The 20,347-nt window shown below is 44.9% G+C and overlaps 1 protein-coding gene across 2 annotated transcripts in view; it reads right to left on the reverse strand.

The window, feature by feature from the left end:
- The window catches only part of CASKIN2 (CASK interacting protein 2), a 128,565-nt gene extending 116,488 nt beyond the window's left edge, over positions 1–12,077 (reverse strand). For both annotated transcript variants that reach the window (XM_040330428.1, XM_040330427.1), the window contains exons 1-2: positions 11,971–12,077; positions 3,013–3,560 (exon numbers count right to left, since the gene is read on the reverse strand). In XM_040330428.1, the coding sequence (XP_040186362.1) occupies positions 3,013–3,106 (94 nt within the window). In that variant the 5' untranslated portion in view covers positions 3,107–3,560; positions 11,971–12,077. The remainder of the gene's footprint in view (positions 1–3,012; positions 3,561–11,970) is intronic.
- Positions 12,078–20,347: the final 8,270 nt, after the last annotated feature.

The raw sequence follows: 20,347 nt of genomic DNA on the forward strand, positions 1-20,347 counted from the left end.
TACTGGTGGAGGGGCTTCCAGGACGGAAAAGCATCTCTAGTCTGTTCTTTCTATACAGATTTACACTTGTCCTATATTGCTGCTTAAAGAGAACCAGTCATACGTTGGCCTATTCTGGAATGTGAAGGTACATTGTTAAAAGAGGCACAGTGACAGATCTCAATGGAGTGACGTCACCACGCTTGTAGTCCAGTGATACTTCCCCAGCCCCATAAACGAAGGTCTGTACATCCGTATGGACCTAGGGCTGGGGGAACCATCTGCAGGGGCCTATGCATTACACCCCGGTGCACCGATCGCAGCTGCAATGCTTTGCAGACTCCAATGCAAAGAATTCGACAAATGCACTTTTTAAAATTGTAATAATGTGGGCGCATTTGTTACATTTTAGCAAAAAGTGGAGTATGCTTTTAAAGCTCAACTCAACCAATTTTTGGTTATTCCAGTTATTGAACAGAGCACAGTGTTAAGAGTAAAGATGTAGGACAGGGTTTTTCTTTTCCTGTCTGTGACTCCGCTCTGGAGATTTGACTTTACTTCCTGTCCCTGTGACACCAGTACAAGAAATGGAAGTGGAAGCATATTTCTCAGATTTGTGTCTGCAAGAGACAGGTAACGGCCTAAGGACTAAGGCCAGAGGGAAGCTGGTGGCTTTGCAGAACCTATGGTCTGAGGACCAGGATAAAGAGCAGAGGTACTGCTAAAGAGAGAGGGCCAGGTGGGCTAGTATTTTCAGTTGTGCATATCACTACATGTTGGACTTTTACTTTGTTTTTGTCATTTTCAATTAACATGGGCTGCCATGCCCTCAAACATGGTTCCTAACTGCTGTGAATCGCCTGAAAATACATCTACCACTAGAGCCAACGAACCCCCATGTTACAATACACAATACACACACACACACACACACACTATGGGAGGTATTAGACTCCATATAAAGCAACATTTTGAGAAATGGCAAAAAATATATAATAATTATTATAAATATGGATATATGTTATGCATGCAGTAAGAACATGGTTGCATCCCATCGTGCTTGACGCATTTCATGGTACAAATCCACTTCCTCAGGAATGGATGCATCCACATGCATGGGGCTACAGCTAGGCTGCACACTCGGTTATGTTGCACGCTACAAGATACCATGTAGATACACAAGACCCTTTTGGAGGTATTATTTCTTGCCACTATCTATGGAGACTCATCTCTGGGGAAGTTTTTGTGGGTGGTCACCCCACGCGCAGTTCCCATTCCTCAGCTCCGGGGACAGCCGACAACAACAACAACCTCAGCGGCCCCTATGCAGTACCGCATATCTTCAACTGTAGCCCCACACATGTGGATGCATCCGCTCCTAAAGGAAGTGGATTTGTACCACAAAATGGGTTGAGTACTATCAGATGCAACCATGTACTTATTGTATGTATGTGCGAGCGAGCTTGCATGGTGGAAAGCTTTTGCGAGCACGCTCCCGTGATACAGCGGCGGGCATAGCCACGACTGTATCACTCGGGCCCGCCCCCCGGCGCGCCGCGTCATCCGCTGTGATCGACAGCAGCGCCAGCCAATGGCTGCGCTGCTATCAATCCGTCCAGCCTAGCCAATCAACGGCCACGCTGGGAACCGAAGACGATCACATAAAGGTGAAAAACATTTACCTTTACAACCCCTTTAAACTCAGTTTAAATGCCAAAATATATAATGTATGTATGTATGTATGTATGTATGTATGTATGTATGTATGTATGTATGTATGTATGTGTACACTTTATATTTACTGGGCCAGATTCACGTAGCTCAGCGGATCTATAGATCCGCTCGATCTACGTGAATTAATATCCGCTTCCGCAAGTTTAGGAGGCAAGTGGCTAATTCACAAACCACTTACCTCCAAACTTGCGACGGCGGATCCTAAATCCCCCGGCGAAATTCAAATTCCGCGGCTAGGGGAGTGTACTATTTAAATCAGGCGGGTTTCCCGCGCCGATTTAAATGCGCATGCGCCGTCCGGGGAATTTCCCGGCGTGCATTGCTCCCACTGACGTCACTAGGACGTCAGTGGTTGCGACGTGAGCGGGACTTGCGACGCGCGTGTTCGTGAATCGGCGTACGCAAACGACGTAGGAAAATTCAAATTCGACGCAGGAACGCCGGCTATACTTAACATTGGCTGGGCCTGATAAAAGAAGGGGTAAGTATACGACGGGAAAACCGCTACGGAAACGACGTAAGAACACTGCGACGGGTCCGCGTACGTTCGTGAATTTGCGTATCTCGCTGATTTACATATTATTTATCGTAAATCAGCGGGAACGCCCCCGGCGCCATTTTTAAATTGAAAAAAAGATCCGACAGTGTAACACTGTCGGATCTAGCCCTATCTATGCGTAACTGATTCTATGAATCAGGCGCATAGATAGGACCAGTGTAAGTCAGAGATACGATGGTGTATCTGTAGATACACCGTCGTATCTCTTTGTGAATCTGGCCCAAAGTTTAATACTATATTAATTTATATGACAATAAACGTGTCAAGCTTAGAGATAGATAGATATATCTCTATCTATCTATCTTTTTAATTTGCCTCAATCAAAATCCCATAACTCTCCCCTTTTGTTAATTTATCAATTTTCCTTCCCCTTCACAATTTTGTGACACTTTGTGTTTGTCTATCACATAAAATTTGAACTAAATACATTTACATTTTTGGCGGTAACATAACAAAATGTGGAAAATTTCAAGGGGTATGAATACTTTTTGAAGGCACTGTAGAGAAGAGAAGACTGCAGAAAAACAGGTACAATGTATGTAGGAGGATTTGTTTTCTCTCTGGGTATCACCAGAGGCCAGTCACTTCACTGGGTACACTTAAAGGGTGTACAACTACTTTAAGCTACCTGTATTACATTAGCACCCCCCAAGCAGATTATATTGGGTAACCAGCGTACCCCTAATGTGACTCCCAATACCAGAGCCCAATCATTGCCCCATACCCATCCCTTTACTTACTGTTTTTCGACGTTCGGACCTTCGCAAGCAGCCTCTGAACAGTCGCAACATCTCCACCTTTAACAGCTTGAATGAGTTCATTTTCCCGACCCATCGCCACCAAGGCTACAAAATCATCTCCTGTGATCAGATCCCGAAAAGATATACAAGATCCAGGAAAATGTGAAGAAAACGCTTCCTTGTCAGCAGAACGTTCCACAGCATGAATCCAAGTGAAGCGAAGGAGCCTTTCACATGGGAAGTTTGTACTCCACGAATAAAGAAGCTAGTAACAACGCGGGGGGGTAGGTACTGTGAGAGGGTCCCTGTGCGGTCACATTTCCCATGCCGCTGGTAAGGAGCATGCTCCCACTGTACGGCCCGGTGCACAAGGTACAAAATGGGAAGTTTCGCAGGCCTCCATCAGACACAATTATTCCTCTTAGGCTTTTCCTTTCATCCGCTGGGAAGTCAGGGAATTCCTTTTAGGGTTGTCCTGTTCAGCTGCACTTCTTCAATTTTTTTTTTCTGAAAGCAGCCAAGATGTTGATGTTGTCACTTCGGCGTTCCTAGAGAAAAAGAACAATTTAGACTTTGGCTGCAATGTGATGTCACGGCATAGTGAAGCGAAATATTTGTGCTACAGCGTCAGCCATACACCTAGTAACCCCTCGGGTGGTTGGGGCCGCTCTCTTCCTCTTTCTATGGGAAAACCTTTGAGGGCAAAAGGAAGGTGTGTTCTCTAGCAACCTGTCAGCTTTTCAACTGCGTTTACTGTCACATGAGGACCCGCCCACCACGCACACATTCCTTCTCTTCTACTACTGCCAACAGATAAAAACAACAATAACAAAAAAAAAGAGAAGGATGGCGTTCTATAATACGTGTCGACAAAAGGGGTTAATTCACACCAGATCTTATCTTCCTGTGCCACTTCCAGGCTGCCAGATCCCATTCATAAATCAGGTGACAGGAAACGCAAGGGAAGCCCCCCCAATTAGCGCACAAGCACCTTCCTCCCGCCATCCCACCCCGATGACTGCATGTGAAAGGAGGAAAGCAGCAGAACTTGTTGATAAAAAACAGCCGGCCTTTGGAAAATAAGAATAAGCCCTTGTTCACATTGACTGCGGCTTTGAAATCGTGTGACTTCATCTGAAATCGCACAAATTTCAAAGTCGTGTCAGTGTCACACGACCTTGGGTGTGACTTGGAAGACATCTGTGCAGCTTCATGCACAGATGTCTAGGCAAGTCGCACCCAAAAATCGGCAAAAGTAATTGATGCGGGCCATGCGGCACCACACCGATTTAAAGCGATTGCCAGCAATATGGTGCGACTTGTCAATGGGAACGAGGGCTAAGGGCACATTCACACAACTAAAATGCTGCGTTTAGATACGTACAAAACTAATCGTAGCACTTTAGGAATAAAACACACACAGCCATGTCTACATATTAAAATGTAGGACAAAAAAAAAGGACACTCAGGGCCGTACATATCTGCAGACTTTTCACATGTACACGCATGTAAAACACACACACACACACAGGGAAAGTACTTTAGGCTTGTATATTACACAGGATCTTCTGTCAGCAAGAACCTGCATTCCGTGCAGAGAATATACAGTGGATATAGAAAAAAAATCACCCCCTTTAAACAATCACATTTTATTGCTTTGCAGCCTGAAATGAAGACAGACACGGTTTTTGTTTTTTTCCAGCTGTATTTAGCCAAGTGAAAGATATAACACCTACATGTTAAAAAAAAAAAAGGAAAACATAAAATCGCTGAGTTGGAAAAAGGATCACCCCTGTTATGTCAGTATTTTGCTGAACCTCCTTTTCCTTCAATTGCAGCCTTTAGTCTGTTGGGATATATCTCTACTAACTTTGCACATATAGACTTTGCAATATTTGCCCACTTTTTTTTGCAGAACTGCTCAAGTTCAGTTACATTTTATAGTGACCCATTTGTGGACTGCAGTCTAAGTCATTCCTCAAATTTTCAATGGGGTTTAAGTCTGGGCTCTGACTACGTCATGCAAGGACAAAGGGTTGTTCAACAAAATACTGACATAAGGGGGTGATCCTTTTTCCAACCCAGTAATTCTGTTTTTTTCCAATGTTGGTGTTCATAAAACAAAAAACGGTGTCAGTCTTCATCACAGGCTGCAAAGCAAAATAAAGTGATTATTTTAAATGGGGGGGGGGGGGGGTCTTTTCTATACCCACTGTACATATGCCATGTGATGAACCCCAAGGGCTGGTTCATATAACACATGTGATCACATGATCGTTTTTGCTCATTCCCAAGAGGTGCAGTTTTGACAGCCTATTTATTCCAATGGGATCAAAAACACACAGGAACATGAATGAATGAATGAATGACTTATGGCAGGTGTGGTTTTTAAAACCACGCTGCACCAAATGACATGGCATTGCAAGTTTCAGTGGTCGCAAGCCCGCATTTGCTAAAAGGCTTTGGGTACGCTAGTTTATTGTAAATGCTGTTTCTCCTGACAGAACAAAATCAGTGTTAAAGATGCGCCTAAGCCACAGTTTTTCAAGCACGTGTAGTCACCCTTGGGTGTTTATTTATTTTATTGGCCAGCACTGTAATTTGCATCTAGATGCTTTTAGGCAAGTTTGGCATTTTTAAATGCTGCCACCTCTAAACGCCTAGATATACACAGGCTTTTTAAGGGGAAGGGGCTTAGGCCCAAAGCCCCAAAAATGTCAGCAGCAGTATGCATGAAGCCAATTAATGGCACCCACATGTGTCTGAAGAGGGTAGCATGTTCCTGTGTGGGAAATGCGCACGTTTGTTCGACTCTCGCACTGTGAGTGGTGTGAAGGTGCCCTAAGGGTTCATTCACATGACTGTATACGGTCCAGAACTGCATATTTCTACAGTGTGTATGGCCAGGCGTTTACGTTTAGCTGCACACAGGAAATCTGTACAAGTCAATGACAGGCTGACACCGTCAATGACTGTACAAAGGAGCAGTCATCTGTCCCTAAACGCCGGTAATCGCTCCATGTGCCAATACATGCTAATGGCTGTGGAGCTTCTCAGCCTGTCACTGAGACAGAGAGACTAACACTCGCTTGTACTGGCCAAATAAATATTCTAATCGAAGTGGTGTGTAGCCATGAACGGCCATGTGAATGAGCCCTTAGAGGCTCCTACATTCCCAGTAGCCCCCTGTTTGGGTTGTTTAAAGTGTACCTCCAGCAAAAATAAAAGGAAGTATTGTTTTGGGTAATGTGGGGAAGGGTTAGAACATCTATCTGTATAGCACCAGCGCATAACCACGTACAGCCGTGCACAGCCATTTATGTCTATGGCCAGCTGTATGTAGCACCTGGGCATACGCTGGGTTCTGCTGCCCATGTGCAAAAAGAAGAATTTATCTTAGAAGTATAAAGCTGCATTTATATGTTCGTTCATTTACAGGTGTTCAACTTATCTAACCTGCCCCTGGACACACAGAATTCTCTCAACACTGATAAACTGAATGCACCTAAAACGCACGGTGCAAATGGAAGCATTTCAAGGCAATTCCATGCATTTCTATAAAGAGGTCTCTATGTCATGGCCAGTGCGAATGAGGCCTGAAATCCAGAGCAGCCAGGATAAAGGGCCTGAGCCGAGGACAGTCCAGTCCACCAGGCTGTATTGTTCTGTCAGGCACTGCGAGGCTGCTTACAATTCCGCACCATGCCTTGCGTGTCTTTGTGCCGGCCGGGGACAAGGTTACATTGACAAGACATGTAAATGCAGCAATAAAAAAATATGAGAGAGATTCAGAAGGAAGGAGGGGTGAAGTGTAAAGGAAAGAGTAGCACTGGGTGGAGAGAAATGAGGACACTGTGAGGGAAAAACAAACAGACGTAAAAAGGACGGCCGGTCTGTGACCTTTTCACTGCCAGGACGGTTAAGGTGTGAACAGTTAATGACACAAACAACAGTCAGAAGCATTCACTTTACTGACTTATTCACTTCATATTCATCCCCTTTATTGGAAGGAAAGCTCCTTGGCAAACAATCAGCCAGATGGAATTTCCTCCTCAGGAGGGGTCTCTTGTATACACATGCATGTGGTCTGACTGAAAACTTCACGCCAAAAGTGGCAAAGCGGGCACACGTGGCACCTTTGTGCCCATAGGAAATGGTGTTCTTATGGGATTATCCTTCAATGATATAGACAGAGAGAAGAAAAAAAAAAAAAAAAAAGAAGAGGAGTTAGTGTTTAGGCTCGCCAAACAATATTTTAGGCCTGTGAACAGCTGGCACTACGGGCAAACACACACACGCTCCCGCAATGTATTTCTGGTGACATATTGCTGGTCTGACCGGATTTAACCCTTACAAAGCAGCTGGCACCATGCATACACACAGTCCCCTCAGTGGCTAGTTCCATGTGACAAATTGCCGGTTTGCCCATATTTAGGCCTCTTTCGCACCTGAGCGCTTTGTCAGGCTTATGCCTACGCGCGGCAACACTCTACAAACCTGTTCACATTTTGTTTGTAGCATGTCGCTACAGCTACATACAACAGATTTTTGAGTAGATTCAATCGTATTTACCCCCAGAGAGCTCAATGGGTGTGCTTGAATATGCACCACACAAGTTAAGATGCACACTTTTATATGCGTTTCTCTGCCACAGTAACACACAAAAAAGTTAGAAGATGCGAGGAAGATGACAACAGATTACGTCACAGATGATTCCAAAAATTTCATTGGGCAAAAACACCTGAAGCTTACAAAACACATGTATAACATCAAAAAAATGCTTCAAAAACACGTTTATACACGTGACAAAACGCACAAAGACATTCAAAAAAAGCTAGCAAATCACATGAAAAACATTCTGCTCAAGTGTGATTGAAGCCTTTGACCTCATTCACACCTGAACAAAAGGGGCGTTCAAGCGTTTCAATTTATACGGTTTTTTTTTGCAAACGTATTCAAGCATTTTAGAAGCAAATTACAGCTTTCTGCATTTTTGTTTTAGCCAATGGAAAAATATTTCTTGAGTGTTTACAACAATTCCATTGCCGATTATGGGGCCCAAAGACACTCAGATCTGCTTTAGGCCCCTTTCACACTGCCGGAACTTGAAAGCAGTGCAATTTTGCTGCAACTTCGCGGCCGCAATTTCAGGGAATGCCTGTGTAAACTTGAGGTCTATAGACCTCGACTTGCATTAAAGTCGGACCAAAGTAGTATAGGGACTACTTTGAAGTCGCACAGATATGAATGGTACTCATCATGAGGTACGACTTGTCATGCAGCTTTGCAGTCCCAAGTCGCACAAGCGTGAAAAGGGCCTTAAAGGAGCTCATATAGCTTTTGCAGCATCAGACGTAGAGCTACAGGTGTCTGAGGGATCACATGTGAACAGGAACATAGAAGCGGGATTTAGGATGTTGAGAATTTTGGCGTTTCACGCTCCAAAACTCTCAGGTGTGAATAGGGGGTGTCATATCTGTGATTGGGGCGGACTCCGATTTCCTGCAGGAGACTCAGTTGGGTTTCCTGCTAACATGCTGCTGGTTGGAAGCAATGAGAGGCGAACAGCACCGGCAGCCATTTGCATGTAATCAGACATGCAGCAATACCTGGGGAAGATCAGTCCTGGACACAGACTGTTTGTGTCCAGCACTGATTACCCACAGGCGATCTCTGAATGATTGAATGAATGACTTGTATAGCGCAACTCACGCAAACTGAATGTCTGTCCGATGGAAAAAGCCAATGGACATGAATGGCTGTCAACCCCTCATTTCTTTGAACAGGGTTTCCTGCCGGCAGCTATTTAATAAAAATCCCACTGAGTAACTCACAAAATGTCGTAGCTAAGCCAAGCTAAAGTGACAGTTGGCCCCTGTACACACCGGTGTGACTTGTCATGTGATTTGACAGTTTCAATTCGCATGACAAGTCGCACCCCATTTCCGGTAATAGAACCACTTTTGTCGCAGCAAATATGAAAGAGGTTCCTGCAATACTTTTTCTTGCAACTTGCATAGACTTCTGTTGAATAGTCGCAATTAAATCAGTAGTGCAAATTACACTGATATGCGGCTTTGAAATCGCACTGAATTGCATATGCATGCATTTGGATGCATTTAAACGTGTTGCACTGTAAAAAGCTGCCATGCTTTCGGAATGGAAAGAAAGTGAAAAAGCGACATATTCACTGGCAGGATTTTCAAGTTTTTTTTTACCGGCGAGTACAAGAACTGATACGTTAGGTCAAGTACTCACCAATACCGAGTACCGATATTGTTGCGATTTGAGCCTATGCAAAATGAATGGGCTCCAATTGCACTGCAAAGAATCACGTGCAGTCTCTTCCACCGCTCCTGTATGAACCCAAGCTGAAGTCACTATGACAAGCCTGCCAAACGCCCCAAAAAATTGTGTCGGCTTTCATTGTTAATGGAACCCCAAACACAACAAGCAGAACTTTTCCATGCACAAAAACGCACGGTTTAAAAATGTGTGCTACTTAAGGGATGTACACAAGCAACTTTGGCACGTTTATTGCACGTAGAGCAGCCCAATGAAATGAACAGGCGGCCTATGCCTATTGTGACCTTAAAGTCGCACAATTTTGATGCGACTTGAAGCAACACCTGTGTATTCTTCAGGTCTACGGACCTCAAATCACATCAAAGTTGGGACTACTCACACAGAAATGAACGGTACTAATTGGAAATCATGGAGTACGACTTGTCATGTGACTTTATCCAAGTCGCACAAGTGGAAACGTAGCCTCAAGGTCCGCACTATAGCAGTTTTACTGCTACAGGGTTGCATCTGTGCACCAGATCATACACACACACACACACACGTGTGTTCGTGTATACACAGACATACACTTCCAGGTGTGCGTGTGTTCAAACATGGTCATGGGGGGGGGGGGGTAAATCTTCTGGAGGCCAAGTGGTTAAAGGGTTTGTAAAGGAAAACCCCACAGCACCAATCAGTTTCGTTTTACAAACCATCACTGCCCTGTATTGGGTCTGTGGCTCTGTACAGCAGAGAAGCAGGAAACAACATGCAAAAACAAAACTACAGGTACATTATATGATTGATTTTTATCTATTTTTAAAAGGAATCAGTGAACTATTATGTCTCTATACCCTGTAAACAGTCATTTCAGCAAAAAAAAAAAATGTTCCTTTACAACTCCTTTAAGCAGTATAAGAATCTGCCTAAACTGTCCAATCAGGCATCCCCTTGCATTACATAGTTGTTAGTAAATCTGAAGGAGATTGTACAATGTGTGGTGAGCTTATCAGACCTGCACACACATACCAGGGTCAATTACCTTCCAGCACGTCCTGGGAGTAGAGATGAGCCGAGGTGTCCAAACTTCTAAAACTTGTGATTTCTTTTTTCCTCCAATCAGCGGCAGATCATGTCACTTCCCACCCCCATCATGTAAACAAAGGGGCGGGTAGTGATGTCACTTCCCTTATATGACACATGCCTATATTTAGTCAATGTCCACATCAAGACATCCCGCCCCTTTGTTTACATGTGTGGGGGATGACCTGACCTGCAGCTGATTGGTTTAGGTGTCAGAATGCTGATCTCATGTTGGAGGAAAGTGAAGTATCCAGAGGAAACCAACACAAGGAGTGAGTGAGATAAAGCATACAAACTCCATGCAGATGGTGGCCTGACCAAGGCAGAGGCATCATTCCTACGGGGGGGGGGTCCCCCGATATCTGCCCACCTCTGGTCAGGTCTACAAAGGTGGAGCGGGATGTGGAATTAGTCCAGCAACCCTGGACCAATCCAGATGTAGACACAGACATCTGTCAGATCATGGGCCAATCACAGAGCGTCTGTAAAACGTTTAGGACCCTTTCACACGGGCGGATAGAATTCAGCTTTTATCCACAGATCGATGAAGTTATCTACCGCACCTAAACTCCCACAATGCTTTCCTATGGCCCCATTCACACACCGCGTTTAGCGACAGTTTCATTACACGGGGTTGTGTGCGATTTGAAAAAGAAATTTGACAGGACCGATTCATCGCAGCTATCTGCACATAACCGCGGATAAGTCGCAGTGTACGAATTTCACCTGCAGATAGGAAGCACATCAGAAACGGCAAGAACGTTCCATGCAGCTAAACGCACATAATCGCAATGTACAAGTGATCGCTGTGCCTGGAGACTTTGAATTTCAGAATAACAAACCAGCGGCAGGACAGCCTTACTCCGACATTCATTGGGCTGATGGCCACAAAACAAGAAAAACATTTCTACCAACTCTGACCTCAGGAAAAACATAAAGGGATACCATACTCGGGACAATCGGATTGTACAATCCCTTTACAGTGACAAATCACACGCTGATCAATCTTTTTTTCCCCCCAATAGGAATAATCAGTGTACAGTCAGCAATTTGTTCCATTGATAATTGATCTATAGTAAGTAACCATCTGATCAAGAAGACACAGAGAAGCCCGATTGTGATTGGTGGGTAAAGTACAGGATTGTCAGTCATCGATCTCATCTCTACTCTGATCGTGTTTATCGATCAATGCATCATATCCCACCCTGGCTGATCACCTCCGATTGGTGGATCTGATGGAAGCCGAGTCTAAACTGATTGGATTGTTTGCAGATTTAATTCATTGGATGGAAAAATTGACGTGTGTGTGACCATTATTACACCTACCAGGAGCACCTACCGAATGTGTCCGATCCTGAACACCCAGAGCAAGGAGATCGTACAATGTGGGGGAGGGACCAAAAGTCAGAGAAAAGTCGAAGAGTGAAGATCGGATCGTGTGATCGCAGAGAGTGCCCGGTCCGATGTGATCGCAGTGTACATAGCTCCGATCAGAGGCCCGGACATTGTAAACACACCTCCCGATATCCCCATCTACAGCCCGGGTACAGGGGGGATGGGGAGTGGAGGGTGCAGGGTGGGGGGACTCACCTGTGAAGTCGGGGTGTCGGGGAGAAGAGAGGAGAGTGCTGGGAAGTTTTCCGAGAAGTGTGCCAGCTCTGTCCCCTCTCCGGATCCCTCCCTTTCCTCCTCCTTCCCCTCCTCCATCCCGCCCGCCGCCTCCTCCTCCTCCTGGAAGAGACAGACTGGAGAAGAAGGAGGACGGGGGTCTGCAGACAGGGGGCGCACTACATCCACAGGGGGCACTGTACACCTACTACACCTCTCCTCCACTCTATATCCCTGTGCCAGGATCCCCCCACACTCCTTCCTCCTCCTCCATCTCCTAACGCAAATCTCTGGCTAATCAGATCAAATCCCTCCAATATACAAGAACATTCATTATTAAGTGTCCTGAGAATCTTCTTACCAATGCTTGTACAACCGATCCTTCTACAATCTACTTGTGTATGGCCAGATGAAAGTCGATCACCCTAAAGGATCATACATCGATCGTACGATTTTTTGATAGTGTGTACACAACTTTCCACAGCCGATTCAGAATGAAATTTTTTCAAAAGGACAAACTCCAAAAATGTTTCCATACGGGAGCTAAACAAACGATTTTCAACCGGCTGCTGTCGTTATACAGTGGCAAGTTGACTCCCCTGCCTGAATCCAGGGCCATCTTTTCCATTGGGCACGCTGGGCAGTTGCCCGGGGGCCCCGCTTGCCTGGGGGGCCCCACCGGCTGCCCAGCAACCCCAGTAAAAAATTATGGAGAGTGACGGGTTAGAACTGCCCATGCCCAGTTCGCGGAAATCACAGAGAAGATCCGGTCCTCCACGAGTGCGGGGGGTTGCTGATGTAAGGGGGGAGTGAATGCAAAAATGTAAGGGGGCACTGATATAAAGGTTCCCCCTCCTATATTAGTGACCCCCCTTACCTTAGTGTATTTAATCTAAGGAAGGTGGTCTCTGGTCACCAGAGTACCCCCACATCAGAGTCTGCAGGATTCCCCCTTACAATGCAAGGGGGAACTCAGTCTGCGGACCCTGATGTAAGTGGGAAAGAGAAAGCAGTGGACTCTGATATAAGGTTGTCTCTGGTCACCAGAGCCCCCCTCCACATCAGAGTTCCCCCCTTAGATCATGATCTGCAACGTTCCCCTTTACATAAGAGTTCTGTACTCTTATGATTCCCCACTGTAAGGGGGAATCCTGCAGACTCTGATGTAAGAGGAAACTCTGTGCTGGCTGGGTTATAGTAACCTGACCTTCATGTCAATGAAGACATTTTTTTTTTTTTACTTTTGTTTAACTGAAACACATTTCTAATAGCACTAGCTATATGTTTATAGTTTAAATACTGACATTTGCATTGTTGGGCACTGAAAACTGTAATTTTAGGTACTCTTTTTGCAGTGGCAGTAAAAAATGTGGTTCTGCCAGTAAATTTTATGATTTTTGTCAGTAAATTCTCGTGCGTGATTGTGTAGACAGGGCCCCAGTGCACTGTATTGCCCGGGGGCCTATAATGCTCTTAAGATGACACTGCCTGAATCGCCATAGCTGTACGGGCTATAGGGGGCGCACTCGTGGCGTGACGCCGTAGCCGATGTGCGTGGCTGGCAGCCACAATCGTTTCTCAGAGAGCCAGAACGGGGATCAATGTAAACAGGCAGATCCCCGTTCTGACAGGGAAGTAGTGAGAGATCTGCTATTCCTAGTGATCAAGAACAGCGATCTCTCTACTCCCAGTCAGTCCTAACCCTTGACAGTTAGAAACACCTCCCAGGGTACACATTTAACCCCTTGATCACCCCCTAGTGATTAGGAACAGCGATCTCTCTACTCCGGGTGAGCCCCCACACAGTTAGAAACACCTCCCAGAGAACACATTTAACTCCTTGATCCCCCTAGTGATTAGGAACAGTGATCTCTCTAGTCCCGGTCAGTCCCCTCCCCTCACAGATAGAAACACCTCCCAGGGATCACATTTAACCCCTTGATCACCCCCTAGTGATAAGGGACAGCGATCTTTCTCTACTCCCAGTCAGTACACTACCCCCACAGTTAGAAACACCCCCCAGGGAACACATTTAACCCCTTGATCGCCCCCTAGTGATTAGGAACAGCGATCTCTCTACTCCCAGTCAGTCCCCTCCCCCCACAGTTAGAAACACCTCCCAGGGAACACATTTAACCCCTTGATCGCCCCTTAGTGATAAGGGACAGCGATCTCTCTCTACTCCCAGTCAATCCCCTCCCCCCACAGTTTAGAAACACCTCCCAGGGAATGCATTTAACCCCTTGATCGCCCTCTCGTGATTAGGAACAGCAATCTCTCTCCTTCTCCAGTCAGTACACTTCCCCCCACACTTAGAAACCTCTCCCTAGGACACAATTAACCCCTTGATCGCATTCTAGTGTTAACCCCTTCCCTGCTAGTGACATTTACACAGTAATCAGTGCATTTTTATAGCACTGATTGCTGTATAAATGTCACTGGTCCCAAAAAGGTGTCAAAAGTGCCTGATCTGTCTGCGCAATGTCGCAGTCTAAAAATCGCTGATCACTGCCATTACTAGTAAAAAAATAATAATAATAAAAATGCCATAAATCTATCCCCTATTTTGTAGTTCCTATAATTTTTGCACAAACCAATCAATATACACTCATTGCGATTTTCTTTTATTTTTTTACCAAAAATATGTCAGCAGTATACATATTGGCCTGAACTGATAAAAACATTTATTTTAGGGGGTATTTATTACAGCAAAAAGTAAAAAAAAATTTTTTTTTGAAAAAAAGTGGCTCTTTTTTTGTTTATAGCGCAAAAAATAAAAACTGCAAAGGTGATCAAATACCACCAAAAGAAAGCTCTATTTGTGGGGGGAAAAGGACATAAATTTTGTTTGGGTACAGCTTTGCATGGCGGCGCAATTGTTAGTTAAAGTAACACAATGCCGTATCACAAAAAATGGCCTGGTCAGGAAGGGGATAAATCCGTCCGGGGCTGAACTAGTTAATATGTACTGTTTTTAGACAAGAAAAATCAGAAATCGAAAGACTGCGCATGATCAGAAACGAAAAAAGAAGACTTTGTCGTACAAGAATTTTCCTAAATTTTTTCCTTCCTCGGCTTGCTTACTGTGCGATCGTTCGGCTGATTTTCTTATAGTGTGTACCCCACATTAGTCTAAGTTCCCACTATAACCCATGATGCACATTTCCTGCACCACGTTCAGTTGTGATCTGTAGCGGGTGTCAATGATATGTTACCAACACCCCAAACACAGCACATTTGCCTGTCCTGGATTGTATGGTGCAGAACTACCGTGCCATCCAGTTACAGTGCATTTCCAGAAGTAGCGCACGCACTATGTTTGATGCAATTCAGTGCGATTTGAGCTCATTCACAATGAATCGCATGTGAATCACACAGGAATGTGCTTAGACTTGGCTCACACTTCTGAAACCTGCGATCTGCATATTATCAGACCATATTCCAAAAGGGCTGCTCTACCCACAAAAACACAGGGATATACCAGACTCTTTTCTTTTTAAAGTAGCACTAAGGGCAAAACCTTTTCCTGTAATCAACATGGCAGCGTACATGTGGATTGGCTCCAGGAAAGGAATATTACAGCAAGTATTTGATACAATTTTCAATTTTCCGGTGCCAACATGGCAGCATACAGTGCCTTGAAAAAGTATTCATACCCCTCTACATTTTCCACATTTTGTCATGTTACAACCAAAAAATGTAAATGTATTTTATTGGGATTTTATGTGATAGACCAACACAAAGTGGCACATAATTGTGAAGTGGAAGGAAATGATAAATGGTTTTCAAACATTTTTTACAAAAAAATATCCAAAAAGTATGGCTTGCATTTGTATTCAGGCCCCCAGTACTTTGTAGAACCACCTTTCTCTGCAATTACAGCTTTTTGGGGATATCTCTACCAGCTTTGCACATCTAGAGAGGGACATTTTTGCCCATTCTTCTTTGAAAAATATCTCAAGCTCTGTCAGATTGAATGGAGAGCGTCTGTGATCAGCAATTATCAAGTCTTGCCACAGATTCTCAATTGGATTTAGGTCTGGACTTTACTGGGCCATTCTAACACATGAATATGCTTTGATCTAAACCATTCCATTGTAGCTCTGGCTGTATGTTTAGGATCTTTGTCCTCCTGGAATGTGAACCTCCGCCCCAGTCCCAAGTCTTTTGCAGACTCTAACAGGTTTTCTTTTAAGATTGCCCTGTATTTGGCTCTATCCATCTTCCCATCAACTCAGACCAGCTTCCCTGTCCCTGCTGAAGAAAAGCATCCCAACAACATGATGCTGTCACCACCATGTTTCACAGTGGGGGAGGTGTGTTCATGGTGATCTCTTATGACGTCAGCATACCAAGACATTTTAGACAATTTCATGCTCCCAACTTTGTGGGAACAGTTTGGGGATGGCCCCTTCCTGTTCCAACACGACTGCACCAGTGCACAAAGCAAGGTCCATAAAGACATGGATGAGCGGGTTTGGGGTGGAGGAACATGACTGCTCTACACAGAGTTCTGATCTCAACCCGTTAGAACATCTTTGGGGTGAATTAGAGCAGAGACTGCGAGCCAGGTGCCTTCTTGTCCAACATCAGTGTCTGACCTCACAAATGCGCTTCTGGAAAAATGTTCAAACCCTCCCATAGACACACTCCTAAACCTTGTGGACAGCCTTCCTAGAAGAGTTGAAGCTCTTATAGCTGCAAAGCGTGGGCCAACTCAATATTGAACCCTACGGACTAAGACTGGGATGCCATTAAAGTTCATGTGCGTGTAAAGGCAGGCGTCACAATACTTTTGACAATATAGTGTAGGTCCTAATGTACTTCTGGCCCACTGAGATATAAGCAGGTCTCCTGGGCCCCAGTACTGTCCTGTCTCCACCGCCCTCTCTTCCTAATCATTCATAAAACACACAGCCCCAGGCTAAATTTTTTAATTGTCAGGAGGAGAGGGAGGTAGAGACAGGACAGCACTGGGGTCCATGAGACTTGCTTATATCTGAGTGGGCCAGAAGTACATTGAGACCTATGGGACCATATGGGAACAGAATGAAGGCTGGTAAGTTTATTGTGGAGTAAAAGCCTCGAGTCAGGCTTTAATTTTGTGCCTCAATGATACAGAGAGAAACTCTGACATAATGACATCAGTGCTGCTCTCTGCACCATTGGGCTACTTTGACAAGCACATAGGCAATGCACCATGAAAAGGGATCAGTGTGAAAGCAGCAGTACAAAGTGAATGCAGGGTGCCATAGTGATGCTCCCAGGTTGAGTAACACCTATCAGCAGGGCTGGACTGGGACAAAAATTTGGCCCTGGACTTCATCCAGACTGGCCCACTTTGATAGGTCACTCCCATGGCGGCCAGACAACCCCCCTCTCCCCCTTCACTAGCCTCTAGCTGTTGTACTTTATTAGAGTAGAACGGCTGGTACTGGTCCTTTTATAGGCAGTGGGGAAGCTACACATTATTTCACCCAGGGGGAAAGAATCAGTTCGGTGCCCCCCTTATGGGACAAGATTAGGCAGAAGTGAGAAACTCCCAGGCCATAGCTGTTGAGTCGGCTGTCTGTCCCCTCCCCCCATGCTCCTCTGTCATCCCCCCTGCTCCTCTGGTCCTCTGGTCCTCCCCCTGCTTCTTTGTTCCCCCCAGGTGAGCGCTGCAGGAAGGGAGAGACAGAGGAGCGGAGGGGGACGGCGGTCCGCTGTCACGGAAGCCGGCCCACTGAGCCATCGGCCCACCGGGAAACTCCCTGTAGTCCCAATGGCCAGTCCATCCCTGCCTATCAGAATTCAACCTGGAAGGTTTCTGGAAAAAAAAGCACTTTCAGATCGGTTTAGCATTTTTTTTAGGGGTCTGAAGGAAGCTCTATTTCAGCCAATCTGGGGAAGTAAAGAAGCTTCCTTCACCATTATATTGGAGTTGGAAACCAGCTCAAGTGGCATGTGCAGATAGACATTAGGGATGAGCCGAACACCCCCCTGTTCGGTTTGCACCAGAACCTTCGAACAGACCGAACGTTCGCGCGAACATTTAGAACCCCATTGACGTCTATGGGACTCGAACGTTCGAATTCAAAAGTGCTCATTTTAAAGCCTAATATGCAAGTTATTGTCGGAAAACGTCTTTGAGAATCTGGGTCTTGCCCCAGGGAACATGTATCAATGGAAAAAAAGTTTTAAAAACAGTCGTTTTTTCAGGAGCAGTGATTTTAATGATGCTTAAATAAAAAATAAAAAAATGAAAAATTCCTTTAAATATTGTACCTGCTGGGTGTCTATAGTATGCCTGTGAAAACGTTTTTGAGAATCCGGGTCTTGCGCCAGGGAACATGTATCAAGGGAAAAAAAGTGTTAAAAACGGTCGTTTTTTTCAGGACTGAAAAAACGACCGTTTTTAAAACTTTTTTTCCATTGATACATGTTCCCTGGGGCAAGACCCGGGTTCTCAAAGACGTTTTCACAGGCCTACTATAGACACCCAGCAGGTACAATATTTTTTTATTTTTTTTTATTTACCACTTAAACCCCGGACCTTTAGGCAGCTAAATGCCCAGGCCAGGTTTTGCGATTCGGCACTGCATCGCTTTAACAGACAATTGCGCGGTTGTGCGACGTGGCTCCCAAACAAAATTGGCGTCCTTTTTTCCACACAAATAGAGCTTTCTTTTGGTGGTATTTGATCACCTCTGCGGTTTTTATTTTTTGTGCTATAAACAAAAATAGAGCGACAATTTTGAAAAAAATTCTATATTTTTTACTTTTTGCTATAATAAATATCCCCCAAAAACATATATAAAACATTTTTTTTCCTCAGTTTAGGGCGATACGTATTCTTCTACCTATTTTTGGTAAAAAAAAATCGCAATAAGCGTTTATCGATTGGTTTGCGCAAAATTTATAGCGATTACAAAATAGGGGATAGTTTTATTGCATTTTTATTAATTTTTTTTTTTTACTACTAATGGCGGCGATCAGCGATTTTTTTCGTGACTGCGACATTATGGCGGACACTTTGGACAATTTTGACACATTTTTGGGACCATTGTCATTTTCACAGCAAAAAATGCATTTAAATTGCATTGTTTATTGTGAAAATGACAGTTGCAGTTTGGGAGTTAACCACAGGTGGCGCTGTAGGAGTTAGTGTTCACCTAGTGTGTGTTTACAACTGTAGGGGGGTGTGGCTGTAGGACTGACGTCATCGATCGAGTCTCCCTATAAAAGGGATGACTCGATCGATGCAGCCGCCACAGTGAAGCACGGGGAAGCCGTGTTTACATACGGCTCTCCCCGTTCTTCAGCTTCGGGGAGCGATCGCGACGGAGTGGCTATAAACGAATAGCCGCACCGTCGTCCCGGATCGCTCCCCGCGGGTATCCGACCGCCGCATGTAGCGGGGGGGGGGGTCCCGATCGGACCCCCGACCCGCGGAAAGGCGGGGACGTACATGTATGCCCATATGCCTGTACGTGCCATTCTGTGGACGTACATATACATGCGGCGGTCGGGAAGTGGTTAAGCATCATTAAAATCACTGCTCCTGGAGCAGTGATTTTAATGATGCTTAATTTAAAAAAAATATAGCTGGGTGTCTATAGTATGCCTGTGATAACGTCTTTAAATAGCACAATCACCTGCCTGCCAGTAAATTAGGAAGAACTGATCTAGCTAAACTATACCGTGTATAAATATATGTACAACACCTGGGATGTATATATATCCTCTACACACTGTAACATTAACTGACTAGCCTGCCTGCTCTATCTACCTGCAAAAAATGACACTCTCTCTGTTCTCTGTTAACTGCCGCAACACACTACACAAGGCCGCCCTGCAGGCGGCCTTTTATAGTGTGGGGCCTGTACTAAACCCCCTGAGCCATCATTGGCCAAATGATGGCTCTCCTTTTTTGCGCGCTGTGATTGGCCAAGCATGTGGGTCATACTGCATGCTTGGCCAATCATCAACCAGCGATGCCGCAGTGAATTATGGTCTGTGAAACGTAACTCGAATTTGGCGCGAACGACCCGTTTTGTTCGTATTTCGACGAACGATCGAACATACGATGTTCGATTCGAACATGAGTTTGATTTGAATACGAAGCTCATCCCTAATAGACATGTTTTACCTAACTAAAGCTGCGTACACACAACCATTTTTCATGTCATGGGAAAAGCAAAGTTTTTCTCGACGTGATTCTTGTCAAGCCTGCCTTGCATACACACGATCGTGAAAAAAAATGCTCAAGCAAACAACACATACAACAGCACTATAAAGGGGAAGTTCCATTCGGATGGCGCCACCCTTTGGGCTGCTTTTCTGATTTTGTGTTAGTAAAAGTTTTACCAGAACGAGT

This window comes from Rana temporaria, chromosome 12 (genome assembly GCF_905171775.1).
Source record: "Rana temporaria chromosome 12, aRanTem1.1, whole genome shotgun sequence".
Lineage (NCBI taxonomy): Eukaryota > Metazoa > Chordata > Amphibia > Anura > Ranidae > Rana > Rana temporaria.